This window comes from Trichosurus vulpecula, chromosome 3 (genome assembly GCF_011100635.1).
Source record: "Trichosurus vulpecula isolate mTriVul1 chromosome 3, mTriVul1.pri, whole genome shotgun sequence".
NCBI classification, from domain to species: domain Eukaryota; kingdom Metazoa; phylum Chordata; class Mammalia; order Diprotodontia; family Phalangeridae; genus Trichosurus; species Trichosurus vulpecula.
Window position 1 is genome coordinate 174,926,891 of NC_050575.1, and position 17,371 is coordinate 174,944,261.

At 49.5% G+C, this 17,371-nt stretch overlaps 1 protein-coding gene across 1 annotated transcript; it reads left to right on the plus strand.

The window, feature by feature from the left end:
* Nucleotides 1–1,081: 1,081 nt before the first annotated feature.
* Nucleotides 1,082–15,643, plus strand: MAMDC4 (MAM domain containing 4). Its single transcript, XM_036749884.1, has 28 exons — nt 1,082–1,244; nt 1,662–1,835; nt 1,953–2,078; nt 2,732–2,865; nt 2,991–3,075; nt 3,370–3,495; nt 3,596–3,733; nt 3,930–4,018; nt 4,225–4,395; nt 5,769–5,853; nt 6,034–6,249; nt 6,485–6,610; nt 6,859–6,990; nt 7,210–7,334; nt 8,984–9,095; nt 9,429–9,545; nt 9,761–9,895; nt 10,023–10,159; nt 10,532–10,751; nt 10,922–11,059; nt 11,378–11,496; nt 11,665–11,755; nt 12,135–12,281; nt 12,900–13,040; nt 13,280–13,407; nt 13,520–13,628; nt 14,603–14,778; nt 15,605–15,643. Exons 1-28 carry the CDS (start codon nt 1,082–1,084, stop codon nt 15,641–15,643), a joined length of 3,699 nt encoding a protein of 1,232 aa, XP_036605779.1.
* The last annotated feature ends 1,728 nt before the right edge of the window (nt 15,644–17,371 follow it).

The following is a 17,371-nucleotide window of genomic DNA, read 5'->3' on the forward strand; positions in this document are numbered from 1 at the left end:
TCTGCCCCCATTCCTCTTTACACAGCACCCTTCTCCTCTGCTCTGCCACCCACCTTCCTTTACACAATTTCCCCTGTCCCAGAGACAATGTACCTGCTCCTCTTCCTCCTCTTCCTGGCCCCTTCTTCAGGTGAGTTGTCAGGGGTGTCAGTTCCCTGCTGGAAAACGGCTGGGCCAGGGGGTGGGGGGGGGGGAATGTAGATACTTCCAAGAGGAGCTATGAAGGCAGTTTTCCACCCAGGAGCCTGACTGGGTCTTTGGCAGCTGGTAGGTGTCCCTTGACTGGGAAGGTTGGGAAGGGGAGTTGGAACTAGATCTTTGATGAGTGCCTGCTATCCCTCTGCTCTCTGGCTCCCTGTGAGCAGATAGAACACCTAGGGAAGCTAAAGGGAACTCTGCCAAGCCAGAGGGAGAGAGGATCCTGGGGGCATCTCACTTCCAAGACTGTTACTCTCCAAAATGCTCAAAGTCTCAGGACCCTCTCCTGAGGAAGGGGGCTTTACTTGGACCTTATGAGAATGTCCCCTGGTTGGGGGAGATGGCTTCCTTTGTTTATCTGCTTTCTTGAGTAAATCCTATCAGGCATGGGACTTAGACATATAGCAACTCCTTGTGGATAATTCACATGATTCTTTTCCCTAGCCCTTGTAATTTTCAGAGACCCTACCTAGGTTCTTTCCCTACCTGGTATAGATTCCCAGGAACCTCTGCTTGAACCCCTCCTTGTAGGAGGTATCCCTAATGCTGAGGCCTTGGAGAGGCAGAATTCCTGGGTCCTGTTCTCAGTCTTCTCCTGGGGTACAAGAAAAGCTCATTCCTTGTTCCATGTCTCAATTTCCCCTCTAAAAATAAGCCATTGGTGTGCCGAGCCATTTTTATGAGCTGGAAAAATCCACCCTTTCAATGTCCCTTTCTTTATCTTCCCTAGGTCTGGGAGTTGTCCTAGTGGGGGACCTTCACAGCTAATAGGTCTCAAACCTGGAAGGGCATCATGCAAACCTCCCTCAAGAGAGATCCTCATCCTAGGGCATATAAACCTGCCTCTACCCCTAATCCTAGTTTCAAAGGGGGAAGGATAGTAATGGGAGAGAGGTGGAGGGGAATCCAGAACCATCCCCCAGCCCTCTCTCCTCCAGCTCATTCACTTGTTCAATCTGTACTAGCAAGTTACTATGTGAACCCCAGGAAGACCATCTGCAATTTTGTGTGTGACTTCTGGGACTGCTCTGATGAAAACCAGTGTGGTAAAAGACATTGCCAATGCCCCTCCCCTTCTATCCCCTTCCACCCCCATTACAGAGGAGGCTCCAGCCTGAAGGACCCTGCCAGGACAAATTCAGTTGTTTTCCCCACCCCAGCCCTTCCCCAACCCCTACCCTAGCCTCTGTCTCCAGAGACATGGTATGAAGTAGGACACGAGAGGACCCCAAAGGGATCACTGGGTCTTGCACCAAGGGAAGGACAAAGAAGAGGTTCTGTGGCTATAGCTTCCCACCCCACTATAATTGTGGTCCTAAGTGGAAGCTAAAGGAATATCACTCTCCCATAGCACCCTATTGGACACCTCTGAGCCTGCCTTTCAGGGGAAAGTAAATAGTCACTGCACTCCCTATCCTAAGGCTGGAGGGCCTGATTTGACATAACTTCCTGGGCATCCCAAGGTTACCACCAAGAGTCTCCTTCCCTGCATGCCCCTTTCACCTGTGACTTTGAGCAAGATACCTGTGGCTGGCAGGACATCAGTACTTCTGGCTACCGCTGGCTCCGGGACCAGGCAGGGTCATCCTTTGGGAATCCAGAGCTCTATGCAGACCACACATTTGGCACTGACCTGGGTGAGATAATGAGAAATGTATCTCCCCCATCCCTGAGATCCTCTACCATCTTCCCTGATATCACATCCTTTCTCCTGAGGCCCTCATCCTCTCTCCTGAATCTGGTGCTTTTCCCAGGCTGGTATATGGCTGTAGGCACCCACCAAGGAAAGGAACCAGCCACAGCTGCCTTGCGCTCCCCTGTCCTCCATGAGGCAGCAGCCACCTGTGAAATAAGGCTCTGGTACCATGGAAATATCCAAGGTAGGAGGCCACCAGCCCCACCTAACCTTACACTGCCTCCCATCCTCCTCCATCCTCATTCCCCAAACACCAACTTTGCTTCTCTCCCCAGAATCCCCTGAGGCTTCCATGCCTTGGTTACCCCCTCATACAACACTACACCCTAACCTTAGGTTGGAGGAAGTGTTCCAAGGAGTCCCAGAGGAGAGTTTTGGAGGGTGTTGGGAAGTTCCAGGTAAAGAGGACTCCTTGGAGAAGAGATCCTCCAAGGGGAGGATTAGGAAAATTTGAATGAATTGTCTGGGAATCCTCAGAAAAGAACTCATTTCTTCAATAAACACATTTACTGATGTTAACTGGGGGTACTAGACACAGATGAACAGATTATACCCAGTTCATGGCCTCAGGAAGCTTACTGTCTAGGAGAAATGGAAGCGCTCTAGATACAGAAACATGTTCTACTTGGCCATTCACATTTGTTATGGGGAGGGAAGGTAAGAGAGAGAGAAAACAGAGTTTTCTTAATTGAAAAAAAAATTTACTTAGAAAAAAAAAAGGCATTAGAGAACAGATCCTTGGCTTAAGGTGTATTTGTCTTTGAGGAGTCTAGGGAAGCCTCAGGGCCCCAATAGAAATCTGGGAGGCAAATCTAAGCCCAGCCTTTGCCCTTGTAGATGTGGTCGAGCTTCGAATGGAACTAACACACAACTCAGAAACGCTCGTGTTGTGGCAAAGCTTAGGGCAATTAGGAGGAAGCGGCTGGCAAGAGCTGGTGGTGGCCACAGGCCGGGTTCAGGGAGACTTCTGGGTAAGCTGTGGCCCAGAGACAAGGGCTTTAAAACAGGGAGGGAGTCTGGGGGTGATCTTGTAAAGGAATACCACACAGGCCTGGCCAGAACAGGAACTGACTTTCCCCCTACCCTGTCTCCCTAGGTCACCATCTCTGCTACACGTAATGCCACACATAGGGGGGCTGTGACCCTGGATGACGTGGAATTCTGGAACTGTGGCCTCCCTTGTAAAATCTTCTGTTCCTCCCCCCTGCTCCCTAAGGCCTTATCCCAGGGCTCTAGGATATCAATATCCCCTCCTTCCCTAAGCCAGCAGCCTCTCCTCTGGAAAGGGTTACATAGACCACAAGGGGAGGGATCTCAGGCCTGCCCACCTTCCCACAATGTGACCATAAAGCATACTTAGAGTCCATAGGGATTCCTGGGCAACCTTCACTCCCTTAAGCTATTTTTCCCGATCTGTCTTCCTCCTTGCCGCTGGGTCTGGGACCACTGAACTCACCCTCTCTTCCTCGGCTCAGCTCCTCAGAACAGCTGCACCAGATACCAACACCACTGTAACAATTATGCCTGCGTGGCCTTGACTCAGCTGTGTGACGGGGAAGACAACTGTGGGGATGCCTCTGATGAGGATAGACAGGCCTGCAGTAAGGATGGCAATGGGAAGGGGATGGTGCAGCCCAGTGGAGGAGGGACAACAGATGAGACGAGAGGGATGGTTCCTGAGTCCTTCCTTCCTATCTGCAGTTAGCCATGAAGTGACAGACTTTGAAAATGGTCTCGGTGAGTGGACAAACACAGCAGGGTGGGTGATAACCCAAGGTTCGGAAGCCTCTGTAGCCTCAGCTGCGCCAATCCGAGACCACAGCAAGAACAGTGCATCAGGTAAGACTGGGAGCAGAGGTCGATGGAGGCAGCTTGAGCCCGCACTCCAGGGGCTGCCTCCAGGAAAGGGAGCCCCAAACTCCAGCATACCCCTCCACCCTTCCTAGCTCTCCCAGATCTCCTCATGCTTCCACTGCCTCCTGAAACCTCATCTGCCTTCTAACTCCCTCTCCACCCTTCCACACCCGTGCTCCAGGCTCTTTTCTGCTCTCCAAGGCGGATCAAGGAACTCCTGCTGTCCTGGTTAGCTCAGTGTTCCATCCTTCAAGTACCAACAGCTGTTTGGTAAGTCAGCTAGGGCCAAGGAGGTAATGCCCGAATGGGGGAATGCTGTGAGAGAAGGTGACGGGGGAAGGTGAAGGGAGGTGGGGATAGCTTTTATCCAGGTCCCAGTCCCATGTCCACCTAGACCCTTCGTCAAGCTCAGACAGGAGGAGACAGGCACCCTCTCCCCAGACTGATCTTCACCCTCCTCCCTCCCCTCCCCCCAGCTCACATTCTATTACTACCTGCACGGCTCTGAGGCTGGAAGCCTACAGCTGTTCCTGCAGAGCCAGGACCCTGACTCACCCCAGACAGACCCCATACGAACTCGCCAAGGGGAGCTGGGGGCTGCCTGGGTCCGGGACAAGGTCACCATCTACAGCACGCATCCCTTCCAGGTCAGTGGGGTCATGGCCTTGGGTGTTGTGTAGAAGACAGGTCTAAGGGCATGAAGAATTCTGGTCTCGAAGATAGCATCAAACTGATTAAACATGAATTCAATCCAATCACCTTTTTTAAGCCTTTGTTAAGGACAGATTTCTGAAGCACCAACACACTACACCTCAGATATCTTATCTGTGGCAGGGAGGAGAAATCTGGTGTTCCCTGGAATAAGTCAGCTTTGGGACATGCAGTTTAGGGAACATGGCGAGACATTCCTCTAAAGACTGGATGTACAAGTAGCCCCTGCTCTCAGAAAATTCCTACTTTTAGATCTATCCTTAGACCCTCAGAACAGAATTTCTCTCCTACCTCACCAAAGTGTCTACTGGACATTTTCAACTGGATATCCCATAGGCATCTCAAGCACAACCTCTCTAATATTTGCCTTCTCCTTAATCTCCCTACTTTTGTCAAGGATACCACCATCATTCTCATCACCCAAGTTCCAGTCCTCATCCATGTCATCCTCAATTCTTCTCCCTCCCCCCATATCTAATCAGTTGTCTTGTCTCGTCCATAGCATCTCCACCACATTTCCTGTCCCCTTCCCCTTTCTACTCTCACGACCAGGTCACTAGCCCAGGCCCCCATGACCTCTGCACTGAACTATTACATCAGCCTCCTAACTGATCTCCCTGCCTTACCTCTCCTTATGCCAATCCATTCTTCACAAGGTCTGAGCATATCAGTCCCCTGCTCAAAACAATTCCAATTGCTCCCTATTGTCTCTGGGCTACAGCGGAGTCTCCCTTGGCTGGCAGTTAAAACCTTTCCCAATCTGGCTGCAGCTCACCTGCCCAGACTGATTACACTTTACATCAAGCATTCCATGGTCCTACCAAACTGACCTACTGGCTATTCCTCACACATAGCTTCCCTTCTCCTGCCTCCATCCCTTTGCAAAGTCTAACCCCCATGCTTGCAATACAATCTTTCTTCTCACCCCCACCTCTTACAGTCTCTGATTTCCTTCAAGTTCAGCTCAAGGGCCACCTGCTTCACGAAGCTTTTCTTGATCCCCTGAGTTTCTAGGTGTCTCCTCCCTGCCCCTGGACTCAATATTACTTTGTATTTACCATGGACATATTTGGACTTATATTTTGTTTGCCTCAGAAGAAAGTAAGCTCCTTTAGGGCCAGACTTTTATGTTTGTCTTTGTATTTCCAGCACCTAACACAGTTCCTGACATATAGAAAATAACTTAATAAATGCTTATTGACTGACAGTTAAAAAAGAGTTAGTCTTTGTTAGGAACAAAAGAAGCAGCACTCTGTGGGAGGGCTGCCCCCTGGAATTGGGAGCTGAGTTCCCCATCGCCTCCTAACAGATCCTCCTGAAGGGAGAAACTGGGCCTGGAGGGGTCGTGGGCCTTGATGATCTCATCCTAAACCAACACTGCAAACGAGTGACCAGTGAGTGACACTCCTACCCTCATGCCTTCTGCAATGATTCAGCATCTGTCCTGAGTTCCCTCCCACTCTCCCCAGAGAGACCAGCTCCAAGAACTCCAGGGGGCTTGGGGCCCAAGGGCTGTCACTGTACCCTATTCTACTTTAGTTGGGCCCACCACAGATAATCCATTTTATCCTCAGAGGCTGAAGACACATCTCCCCCAAAGGCCTCTGCTCCTGGACCCTTGGCTGGTGTGCCCCAGCATCTCCAGCAGATCACCAAAATTGGCTCCAGGACTCAGACTGACAGTTTCTGCGAGCCTGATCATTTCTCCTGTGGGGAATTGTGTCTCCTTCCGGAGCAACTGTGTGACTTTGCGCCCCAGTGTGAAGGGGGTTTGGATGAACAGAACTGTGGTAAAGAGGACGTCTTGAGCAAGAGAATGACCTGTTGGTCCCTCTCTCCAGTCCCAGACCCTCCTTTTCTTGGAGTTTCTGCTTTGGACAGACCTAACTGGGAGAAGGGTGGTCACTGAGGGTCTGAGTGGATGGAGAAGGGATGTGTGTATGAGGTGGGGGTGGGGGAAGATTAGGAACAATCTAAGAGGGGCAGTCAGTGGGGCTGCAGTCTGAGTAGGTTGCTTGGTTCCAGGGGGAACAAACTTTGAGTCAGGCCTTGGGGGCTGGGAGGATGCCAGCGTGGGCCACCTACAGTGGCAGAAGATCAGTGCTCAAGACAGCTCTGACCCCAGGACCGATGCTGAAGGGAATGAAGCTGGTGAGGTTCCCTCCCTGCCCTCCCCCAGGAATGGCATCCCTTTCGCTGATCTATTAAGCACTTGCTGATGTCTGGGTTTCAGTGAACTCCCATGCTCTTAGAGGTCTCCCTGCCTCTTCCAGCCCTCTTCTAATCCAGAGGGCTCAAAGTAGAGGGTAGAGTCCATGAGCTGGGGTTCTATGAGTTGGGAGGAGGTATTTCTGAACTGGTGGGTTCCTCCTTTAAAAGGGGATTGTTTCTTTCCTCAGGACACTTTCTGTCGGTGCAGAGGGCATGGGGGCAGCTGATGGGGGTGGCCAAGGCACGTACCCCTGTTCTAGGCCCATCTGGCCCAGGTTGTACCCTCAAGATGGTCTATTACCTTGAGGGCTACCCCCAAGGTACTTTCCCATCCTTCTTCCCATTTCCAACTCACTTCTAACCTGTACCCTCTGCCAAGCCAGCTCAGAACATGGATTGTCTGTGAACTTCCCCATACCTGAGTTTCTGCCCCTAAAGTTGTCACCGATCCCTGCTTCTCTCTACCCCTAGCTCTTTAGTTCCTGGATATTTATTGCAGGAGGGTACCAAAAGCAGTTTGGACTTCCCTCTGTCCACAGGGTTCTTGGCACTCCAGGTGGTAGAGGATGGTGCCCATAAATTGGCCTGGCACATTCAGCGAAACAGCAATGACACATGGACACAGGTGACAGTGCCACTTGGAGAAAGGATGAGGCCTTTCCAGGTACCCAGAAATGGCCCTAGATGAGAAGCATTGGGTGACAAGGACTAAGGGGACTAGAAACATTCAGCTGGGAGGAAGGAAAACTTTAGTGATCATTGAGTTCATCTAGCCTAGCTCCCTCCTTCTGTAGATGAGGAAAGTGAGTGTGAGAGTCTGAGTGACTTGACCAGAGTCACAAAGGTGGCAAACAAGAGATCCAGGATTCAGATGTGGGTCTGGTAGTTCCAAATGCACAGCTCTTTCCACAACACTGTGCTGCTGTTTAAGGGGGAAGTGTCTTCAAGAATCTGTAAGGCTGTCATGTGGAAGACATTTTAGATTTGTGCTTGTCACCAAAAAGGAAGAGCCAGGGAAGACGAATGTATAAAGGTCGCTTTCCACTGGACACAAGGGAAAATCTGAGAACAAAGAGAGCTGTCTAAAAGTGAAACCAGCTGCCTTGTAGGGAGTTGATTGCTTGGCACTGAAAGGCTTCACCCGGAGATGAGGTGACCTCTTGAGGCTGTCATGAAGACAACCAGAGGACCAAGTAATCTCTAGAGAGCCCTCCAGCTTTGAGATGATATGACATAATCAGAAGGTCCAGTGTTGATCTGTGTTGCTCGACCATATGTATGGTTAAAATGGAAGGTTTCTTTTCAGTAGGGGTGGGCATGGTAGCTTAGTGATAGATGGCAGTGATAGATATGCAAAAGAAAAGAGAGTATCAATAAAATATTTTAAGGATGCACAGAAGAAAAGAAAAGATGTAAAAAGAGCATAAATGTAACAGGTAATTTAAATTATGTACTTCTTAAAAGCAAACTATGTGCAGCAGTTCATCGTTTCTTATACAATCTTCTTTATTATATTAATAATAGCTAACAGTTATAGAGTGCTTTAATACTCACAAAGCACTTCACATATTCTATCTCATTTGATCCTCCCACCAACCCTATAAAGCAGGGACTGTTATTGTTGTGATAACTATTATCTGTTATATTATGAAGTCAGCTGGGCAGTACAGTGGATAGAGTGTTAAACCCACAGTCAGGAAGACCTGAGTTCAAATGTAGTCACAGGCACTCACTAGGTATATGACACTAGGCAAGTCACAACCTCTGTCTGCCTCAGTTTCCACATCTGTAAAACAGGGCTAATAATAGTACCAGAGTCGTTGTGCGGATCAAATTATATAATATTTGTAAAGTGCTTTCGCACCATTCCTGACGCATAGTAAGCACTTAACAAACTCTTGTTCCTTCCTCCTCATCATTTCCATTTTGCAGATGATGGAAATAAGACTTAAAAGAGGTAAAGATGACTTGCCCAGGGCCACACAGCTAGTCAGTATCTGAAACAGGATCGGAATTTAGGGCCTCCTCATTCTAAGTTCAGGGGTCTATGCTCTATGCCCCTATTTTCCTCTGTAGAAATATCTGTTAGTTGATTGTTAACAATAAGACAGTTTAAAAGACAACAGAGGGATTGAGTCTCCTGGAGGAGGGAGGCTTCGCTTAGAGTCACTTCTGAGGACCTCCCTGTTACAGGTAAGGGAGACTGCTTGAAGTAGGGACACAAGCCTCTGGCCCAGAGATGGTCCCTTAATTTCGTTTTTCTCCCTCTCATTTCTCCCCTGACCTCCAACATGGACCCCAAATCGTCCTCAGCTGGAGCTCCTGGGGATGGTGGATTTGAATGCCCCGGGGACAAAAGGGATCGGAGTAGATGAAATTAGCTTTGTGAACTGTAACCCTAATGCGACCACAGAGAAGGACACAGGTATCCATACTGGATAATAACCTATGACTCCCCGCCCCCCGCCCCACGCCTCATGCCCCACGCCCCACCAACATTCTTCAACTATTACTGAAGATCTCCCTTTGGTAACCTCTACCTGGGAGTACCCCAACCCTAAAGGGCATTCCCCTGCAGCAGTCTCCTGGAAGGGAGACAGGGATGTAAAAAGGGGAAGGGGTGCTCCCCTCTAGTTTTGCCTGGATGGGAAACTAAAATCAGTGGGGCAGGGGGTAACATAACTCTAGTTGGAGAGATTTGGTGGGTGGGATCTGCCTCTCTTCACAGCCCCCTTCTCCTTCTTTCCCTCCTGGATAGAACTCTCATGCAACTTTGAACGGGACTCCTGTGGCTGGTATCCTGAGCACAGGACCGATGCCCTGTGGCAAAGGGCCTCAATGCAAGGCCCAGGCTACGACCATACCACCAGCCAAGGTAAGGTCAAGATGTTTGGATTTTCTCTGGCTAGACCTATGCCCTGGGCACCCTTGTCCTTTGTGCTGCCTACCTGCTGGAAGGGAACCCATAGCCTAAGCAAGGAAGGGTCAGGGGAAAGTGGGGAAAGAAGAGAGACAGGGAAGGATGGAGTAAAGATAAAAGTAGGAGTCAGGAAGAGGTTTGCCACCCCGAGCACTCCTGTCTCTCTGCAGGCCACTTCATGTATTTGGATCCTACAATGCCTCCTGCCCGAGGAAAAGGTTCCCGCCTCCTTACAGCCCTCCAGGTTTCCCCAGCTCACAATGAATGTCTCTCTTTCTGGTACCACCTCTACGGGCCCCAAATAGGTGAGCAGCCCTATGAAGAGGAGGGGATTCTCAGGCAAGGGGTGGGCTCATTTGAGCTGGGTCTGAACTGATTTGGAGGGTTTATCTAGATACCAGCTTAACTAACGGGTCCTTACCACCTTCTCAGGGACACTGCGCCTGATGCTAAGACGGGTTGGAGAGGCCGATACACACTTATGGGCACGGACAGGCACTCATGGCAACCAATGGCACCAAGCCTGGGCCACCCTCTCCCACCCTCCGAACTCTGTCACCAAGTACCATGTGAGACTCTTGCCCTTCTAACCTCATGGAAAGCTCTCTACCTCCAGCCCCACAGGAAGTTCAATCCCAGCCAATCATTTATTAAACAATAGTAAACAACGTGCCAGGCACCATGCTGGGCATTAATACAAATAAGGCAAAAACAGTCCTTGCCTTCAAGGAACTCAAATTCTAATGAGGGAGACAACATGAGGAGACTTGGGGAAGAAGGCACAGAGCTGAGCTTGTCCTTGTGAGCCCCAATGACAAGAGGATCTTGGGCTCCAGACTTGGTGCCCATCCTTGAGATGAGAGCTCCCAGCTGGATCTTAAAATTGTTCATTAGTAATACCCTGGGCTGGAAAGCCTCAGCCACCTCTTTCTCTCCTCTAGCTGGTGTTCGAGGCTCACAGGAATGGGTACCATGGCAGCATTGCAGTGGATGACATTACCGTGCGGCCGGGTTCCTGCTGGGCTTCTCGACGCTGTTCGTTTGAAAACTCAGCCTGTGGATTTTTATCTAGTGGGCAGGGAGCCTGGCAACGACAGGGCAATGTTACGGGCAGTGCCATAAGGGGCCCACGTGCAGACCACACTACAGAGACCCCTGAAGGTGACTGTGATCAGGAATAAAACCACAGTGGGGGGGTGGGGGAGGCTTGGGAGAGACTGTAAAGAACAGGGTGGGCCCAAGGTGCCCTGGGTCAGAAAAGATGACTGATATGGGGCAGGCACTGGGGTGCCCAGGGGAATTGCTGATATGGAACAAGCATTCACTACCAGGACACTACATGATGGTGGACACAAGCCCAAGTGCCCTGCCCCAGGGTCAGGCAGCCTTCCTGACCTCTGAAGAATACTCACCCCTGGCCCAACCTGGATGCTTGACTTTCTGGTATCATCTGAGCCTTCAGAATCCAGGTGAGGAAGGAGTTGGCATCTTAGTGTATGGAAATCAGGGGGACAACGTGTATGATATAGCTTAGGAATATCTCTCCAACCCCTCCCCCCACCCCAGGAAGAAAATATCCCCTCAGAGAAGTGAAAGAAACCTTTTACCAGGTTACTCAGAGCTCCCTGAAGGTCCAAAAAGGATTAAACAAATTTCTAACTTGGTTCATATAACAGTGAACTCTCTTTGGGAGTCACAGAGCTTGGAGAAAGGATTCCAAACCCACAGGATAGGGTAGTTGGCCCTGTCTTGCCTTGTTCCTCAGCTTCCCACTGGGGCATTACCAGGCACACTCCGTGTCCACGTGGAAGAGGACAAGAGACGCCAGATATTCAGTGTGAGTGCTCATGGTGGTTTTACCTGGCGCTTGGGCAGTGTGGATGTCCAGCCTGAAAAAGCATGGAAGGTGAGCGGGGCAGGGATGCGGACATTCTCATACCAACCCTCTCTGAGTCCCCTCCGATGAGGGGAGTTGGCAGCCTGAACGCTTGCTTTTCCTGGACCCATTAATCTTCAGTGTCAGCTAGACCTGATACCTTCACACCTACTGGAACCTTTCTCTCACGCTCCCCAGGTGGTATTTGAGGCGATTGGAGCTGGAGTGGAGCACACATACATTGCTGTGGATGATCTACACCTAAAGGATGGGCCTTGTCCTCAGCCAGGTAGAAGTCCAGGATACCTGTGGCCTCAGAAAAGAGGCTTGAAGTGGAGGGGGAGGGGATTAGAACCATCAAGGGAAGAGTCCAAGCTCACATGGCCAGGGCCAAAATACTCCTACTAGAAACAAGGAACAATGTGTTTACTCCTCATTTGCACAGCATTAATTTGTCAGAATGCGAACTAATCTTTCTTAGCCAATTCCTTTCCTGAGAAAGGACACAGGACAGATTTTTCCCCCAGGTCGCTAAGTCTGAGGAGCTCTCTCTGGCTTGGTACATTGAGGATGAGCAGGATAGCAAGGATGGGATCATAACAGGGATGGGGACAGCAGATGACAGTGATTGAAACAGTGATGGTGACAGCCGTGAGGGCTACTTGCAGGGTCCTGTGACTTTGAATCAGACATGTGCAGTTGGAGTCACACACCTTGGCCAGGCCTAGGGGGCTATAGCTGGGACTGGAGCAGTGGTGCCACACCCTCTAGATACCTCCAGCCTTCTGTGGACCACACCCTGGGCACTGAAACTGGTAAGTACTCTGATCACAAGTGGCAATCAAAGTGAAGATGATATATTGTATTCCTAATGGTGTGTCTAGGGTAGGAGTTGGAGCTGGTCATTCTTGGTGGCTCAAAGTCCTGGCTGGAATTTCCTAATTCCACATTGTATCTGGTTCCAGAGAAAGCAGGGATGCACTTGGAGGAAGTGTGTGTCACCCCAACTTCATCTCCCATCCCCATCCTGGACAAATCTAACTCTGCTGTCCTTTTCCCCTCCTTCCACTTACCCCCAACACTTTCCAAGTCCCTGGGGGAATAGGTGCAGAACCTAGGGCAGAAGAGCTATGGGCCTTGGAAATGGACTTCAGGTTCATTTAGAGAGGGCCGCTGAGGGATTACCAAATATAGTCATTCAGTGTAACTGCTGGGGGCCAGAGGGGATAGTTTGGTCTAGACCTTTATGGATGCTGCCAATGGTTACCTAAGCCCTAGGGGACCCAGGTTGAGACGCTCCAGTCATCTTTGGGATCAGGATCACCCCACCTGGGAGAGGTACCCTCCACCCTGCTGGGCTTTCTCTGGGGCTGTGCAAAGAGGGAGGGGGCTCAGAGCTTTCTTTCAGGTGCCCAGCTCTCTCTGGTTCCCAGGTCACTTTGCCTTCTTCGACACCAGTGTTCTGGGCCCCGTTGGTCGGGCGGCCTGGCTTCGAAGTGAGCCTCTCCCCCCTACTCCTGTGGGTGGTTCCTGTCTTCGATTCTGGTATCACATGGGCTTTCCGGAGCATTTCTGTGAGTGGAATCTACATGCAGGACTGACTGAGAAAGGAGATTCAGATAGAGCAGGAAAAGAAGGGAAGGGCTAATTTCCTGTGGAGGGAAACAAAGAAGGCCTTAGCTGTGAGGAAGAAGGGCAGTAGGGTAGGACAGTGGTCAAGGGCCTTAGAAGCTACCTCTTCTCTGGTCTGGTAGGGATGCCAATGGGCCTAGACAGGCACGTCCCCTAACTTCACCCACTGGTATCTTGGCAGACAGGGGCGAACTGAAAGTCCTACTAATTAGCTCCCAGGGTCTGCTGACTTTGTGGGGCACTAGGGGATATCTGCGTCACCAGTGGCTTGAAGGATATGTCCAGGTGACAAGCCTAGTGGAATTTCAGGTAAGGATAGGGGTTGAAGGGATGGGGAGGCTGTGCAGTAAGGCAGAGATGGAGGTTCAGATCCCCATCTCAGCCCACTGTGATCCTTGACTCTTCTTTCCACCCTTGGTAGATTGTGTTTGAAGCTACCCTGGGGGGTCAGCCTGTTCTGGGCCCCATTGCACTGGATGACATTGTGTACCAGACAGGGCAGAGCTGTGAGCCACCCATGCCTGCTAAAGGTGAGATGCTGTAGGGATCATGGGAGCGTAGGTCTCTCTAAGCAGGCAGGTAGTCTAATGCCCCCAGCCCTTAGGATAAGTCATATATAGCCTTGCACGCTATCTTCCATCATTCATATCTGTGGTCTCTATAAAATGAAAGAACCGTACTCCACTTAGATAGCTCTCACATTCTTTTCTCTTTTCCTGTCACAGCAGCCCAGCTTCTGGCTTCTTCCCTCTTACCCTAAAACTAGAGGCCCAGGGAATATGAGAAATTCAGAATGGTGACACATTACCACCTGACAGGGATCTTCTCCACTCTGCAGGAGAAAAGTGAGGCCTGGAATAGGACAAGGACTTACCATGGGTCCCATGGGTGGTTCCTCTGTTTCAATTTAGTGCATGTACTCTTGGAACATAAGTTACTTGGTGCCCGTTGTCAGAGGCTTCTAGGACTGGTTTCCCAATTCCTCAGAAAGCTGACACCCATGGGGGACCTTTGGTCTCATCACTTGCCTTTACAAATTAGGCTCCACTGGCCAGGGGATGGCTATCCCTCCTCTTCTTTAAGGGTACAGTAGTACGTCTCTAAAAGGGAGTAAATATTTGCAGGTCTGGAGAGGTTTAGACGAGGTACTGTAGCACTGAGTTGACTCTAAGCCCTGAGAGAGGAAAGAACAGACAGATCTTGGTCCAAGGGGGACCTATATGAGAAACAACTAAGGCTGTCACCTTCAACGGGGTCTTTAGGAAGGGGTTTTAGGAGAACATGATTCTTGGTGCTGATCTCCAACAATGGGCAACTTGCTCACTACCATTCAAAGTCCCAGGTGTCTGGGGTCCTGAGGTCCTGGCAATGTAAGCTGGGCTGGGACTCTGTGGCAAGGAGGGTCCCAGCCAGGACAGGTATGAGCTCCGCCTGAAAGAGTTCCTAGACTTGAGCCCCTCATGATCACGACAGCTCTGTCCGTACTCCTCTTCTCCGCTCACAGAGGAATCCTCAAAACCTGTGACGATACCTGTGACGACGATCAGCCTTTTGGTCGCTCTGATCCTGGGGTTGCTTGCCTTTGGTGTTTGGCGCCGGCTGAAGAACGGAGGCTATCCATTTGGGACGCAGAAAGAGAACACCGCTTCATCTGGCTTTGATAATGTTGTTTTCAACTCGGTAAGAGTCTCCTACGTGGGAATTTGTGAAGGTGGGGGGAGCAGAGGATCTAGAACACAGGTGTCCGTCTCCCTCCTTTCAAGGGGAGGCCTGACCCCTAATCTTAACATTAACTTTGGCTAAACCCCTCCTCCCTGAGCTCTGGTTTCCTAAACTTGTAAAGCAGGAGGCGCAGAAGCATCGGAGAATGTGCAAACACTCGTCTGACCCATACTGGAGTCACTAAACCTGGATTCAGAGCCTGCCTGTGTTAGCTTAGGTTAAAGCCCACGTTCTCATCTGTACAGTGAGGGGGGTTGGATCAGACGGCCTCTGAGGTCTTTCAGCTCTAGATCAATGTTCCTAAGAAACGGGAGATGTTTGATTGAAAGGGACTGAATTAAGTGAATATAGCATCAATCACCTATTTTTTGAAGTTGCCGTATGAACATGTCTTTGCCAAGTTGGATATCACAAGGAAGGTAGTGGGATATCCATTATTTAGCTCCTAACAAAATGACCCCCACACCCTCGCCAGTTCTGTCCAAGCGTGTACACTGGACCTACATGGGGATTCTCTCACACAGAACTCTGTGCTCATCATGTCGCTGAGTCATTTCCGACTCTTTATGACCCTATTTGGGGTTTTCTTGGTAGATACTGGAGTGGTTTGCCATTTCCTTCTCCAGATCATTTTACAAATGAGGAAACTGAGGCAGACACGGTTAAGTGACTTGCCCAGCTAGCGTCTGAGGCTCATAAAGATAAGTCTTCCTGACTCCAGGCTCAGTACTCTATCCACTGAGCCATACAGCTCATTAAAATAACTAAACCCTTTCCATTACAGGATCATGTCACCCTGCCCCCAATTACAGGTGACCAGTAGACCACCCCAGATGAAATTCGGGACCTTTTGTCTGGCCTCCTGACTGAGCTATTCTGCGGGGGAAAGGAGATCACTTGCCATTTGTACTGCAATTTCAACTTCAGATACAGGAGAGAACTGACATAGCCCCTGCTCTCTCAACATAGAGGCAGGCCAAAGGTGCCTGGGATGATGGCAAGGCAGCATGTGCCATGGTTGCATGAGAAATATTTAATGCAAAAGTTAAAACTTCTGGAAATTCATTCCCATTGATAACTGTTTTCTACACAAGGAACCTCCCTTTTGGTTTTGAACTGAGATTTGACTAAGTGGGAAGATGGGCCTTCTTGTTCTTGAATAAATGCACTTTGTGATGTTGACTTCTTCAATTCTGCAGAAATTCATCTTTAATCAGTGAAAATGTCACAGGAAGCTTCATGAAGGACTCTTTGTGTTAATACTTCCTAAACAAATTAAAACACCTACTTTCCATCACATTGTAGATACTTCGGCAGGAGTCCAATCAGTATTTCTACCTAGGCTTGAGCATTATGAGACACTGGGTGTTTGTCCTGGTGGCACCATTTTACCCGTCTACTGGCAGGCTGTGAAATAATCCTGAAGGATGAACTGCTTATTTTTTATGACAGGAAGCTGAATTAGCCAATATGCCAACAGACAGAGATCCAATTAAGCAGGACTGGGGAAAGGCACTCTGGTATGAGACCAAACTAAACCATAGGAGACAGGAAGAATATAAGACTAACAGGACATGGCAAGCTGGTAAGCACTAGGGCATTTTTGTTCAAAGACAAAGAATAAAAATAAACAATGCAAAGCTGTAACAGGATTATAAAAGTCAATTCTTTTCCCCTATTCATCCTCAATCTTAATTCTCTTTTTTAAGAGGGGAGCAGAGAAGTGGCAAAAATTATTGGGAAGGGGGCAGCTAGGTGGTGCGATGAGTAGAGCACGGGCCCTGGAGTCAGGAGGACCTGAATTCAAATCCGGCCTCAGACACTTGACACGCTAGCTGTGTGACCTTGGGCAAGTCACTTAACCCCAACTGCCTTCCCTTCTCCCCTCCAAAAAACAAACAAAAAAATTACTGGGAAGAGGGAGAGGAAGAGGAAGAAAAAAGCTCAGCCTAGGATACAGACTCGATTTAGAAAGGCAAAAATTCAGCTTAGTGAAAATAAGAGTGAGGGGCAATATCCTATCTTCGAAGGCCTTCAGGAGTCTTTCCAGCAGAAGCTCTCACCAGTTTCCTTCCTATTCATAGAAGACAGTAGTACATGAAGACCATGAGAGGCACCATCTATACACACCAAGAGAAAGAAAACTCCCCCAAACATCTTTTTGGGACTTGTGTTCAGTCAGGGGGAAAAAAGCCACTAAGAGGCCATGGATATGGGTAGGTTAAAACAGCCTCCGGGACCCTCCCTGCCACCGAATGCCAGTCCAGCTAAGCTTTTCAATGCTTGAGGCACTTTGGTCTTTGAACACTAAAGGACAACTCCAACACAATCACCCTTTCTAACCACTGGCAAATTGTACTGAATGATATGCGAAGTCTCTTTTGGTTCTGACATCTATGGCTGAATCACATTTCATGTCCTTGGTGTTTTGTCTTTAATCCTAAACATCATCAACTTTATTTGGGGAGGGTACAATGACTGCAACAATACCGTAAAGTTGGCTTTAACACTTTATGCAACCTAACTTACTCATTACTTTGCACTACATGTA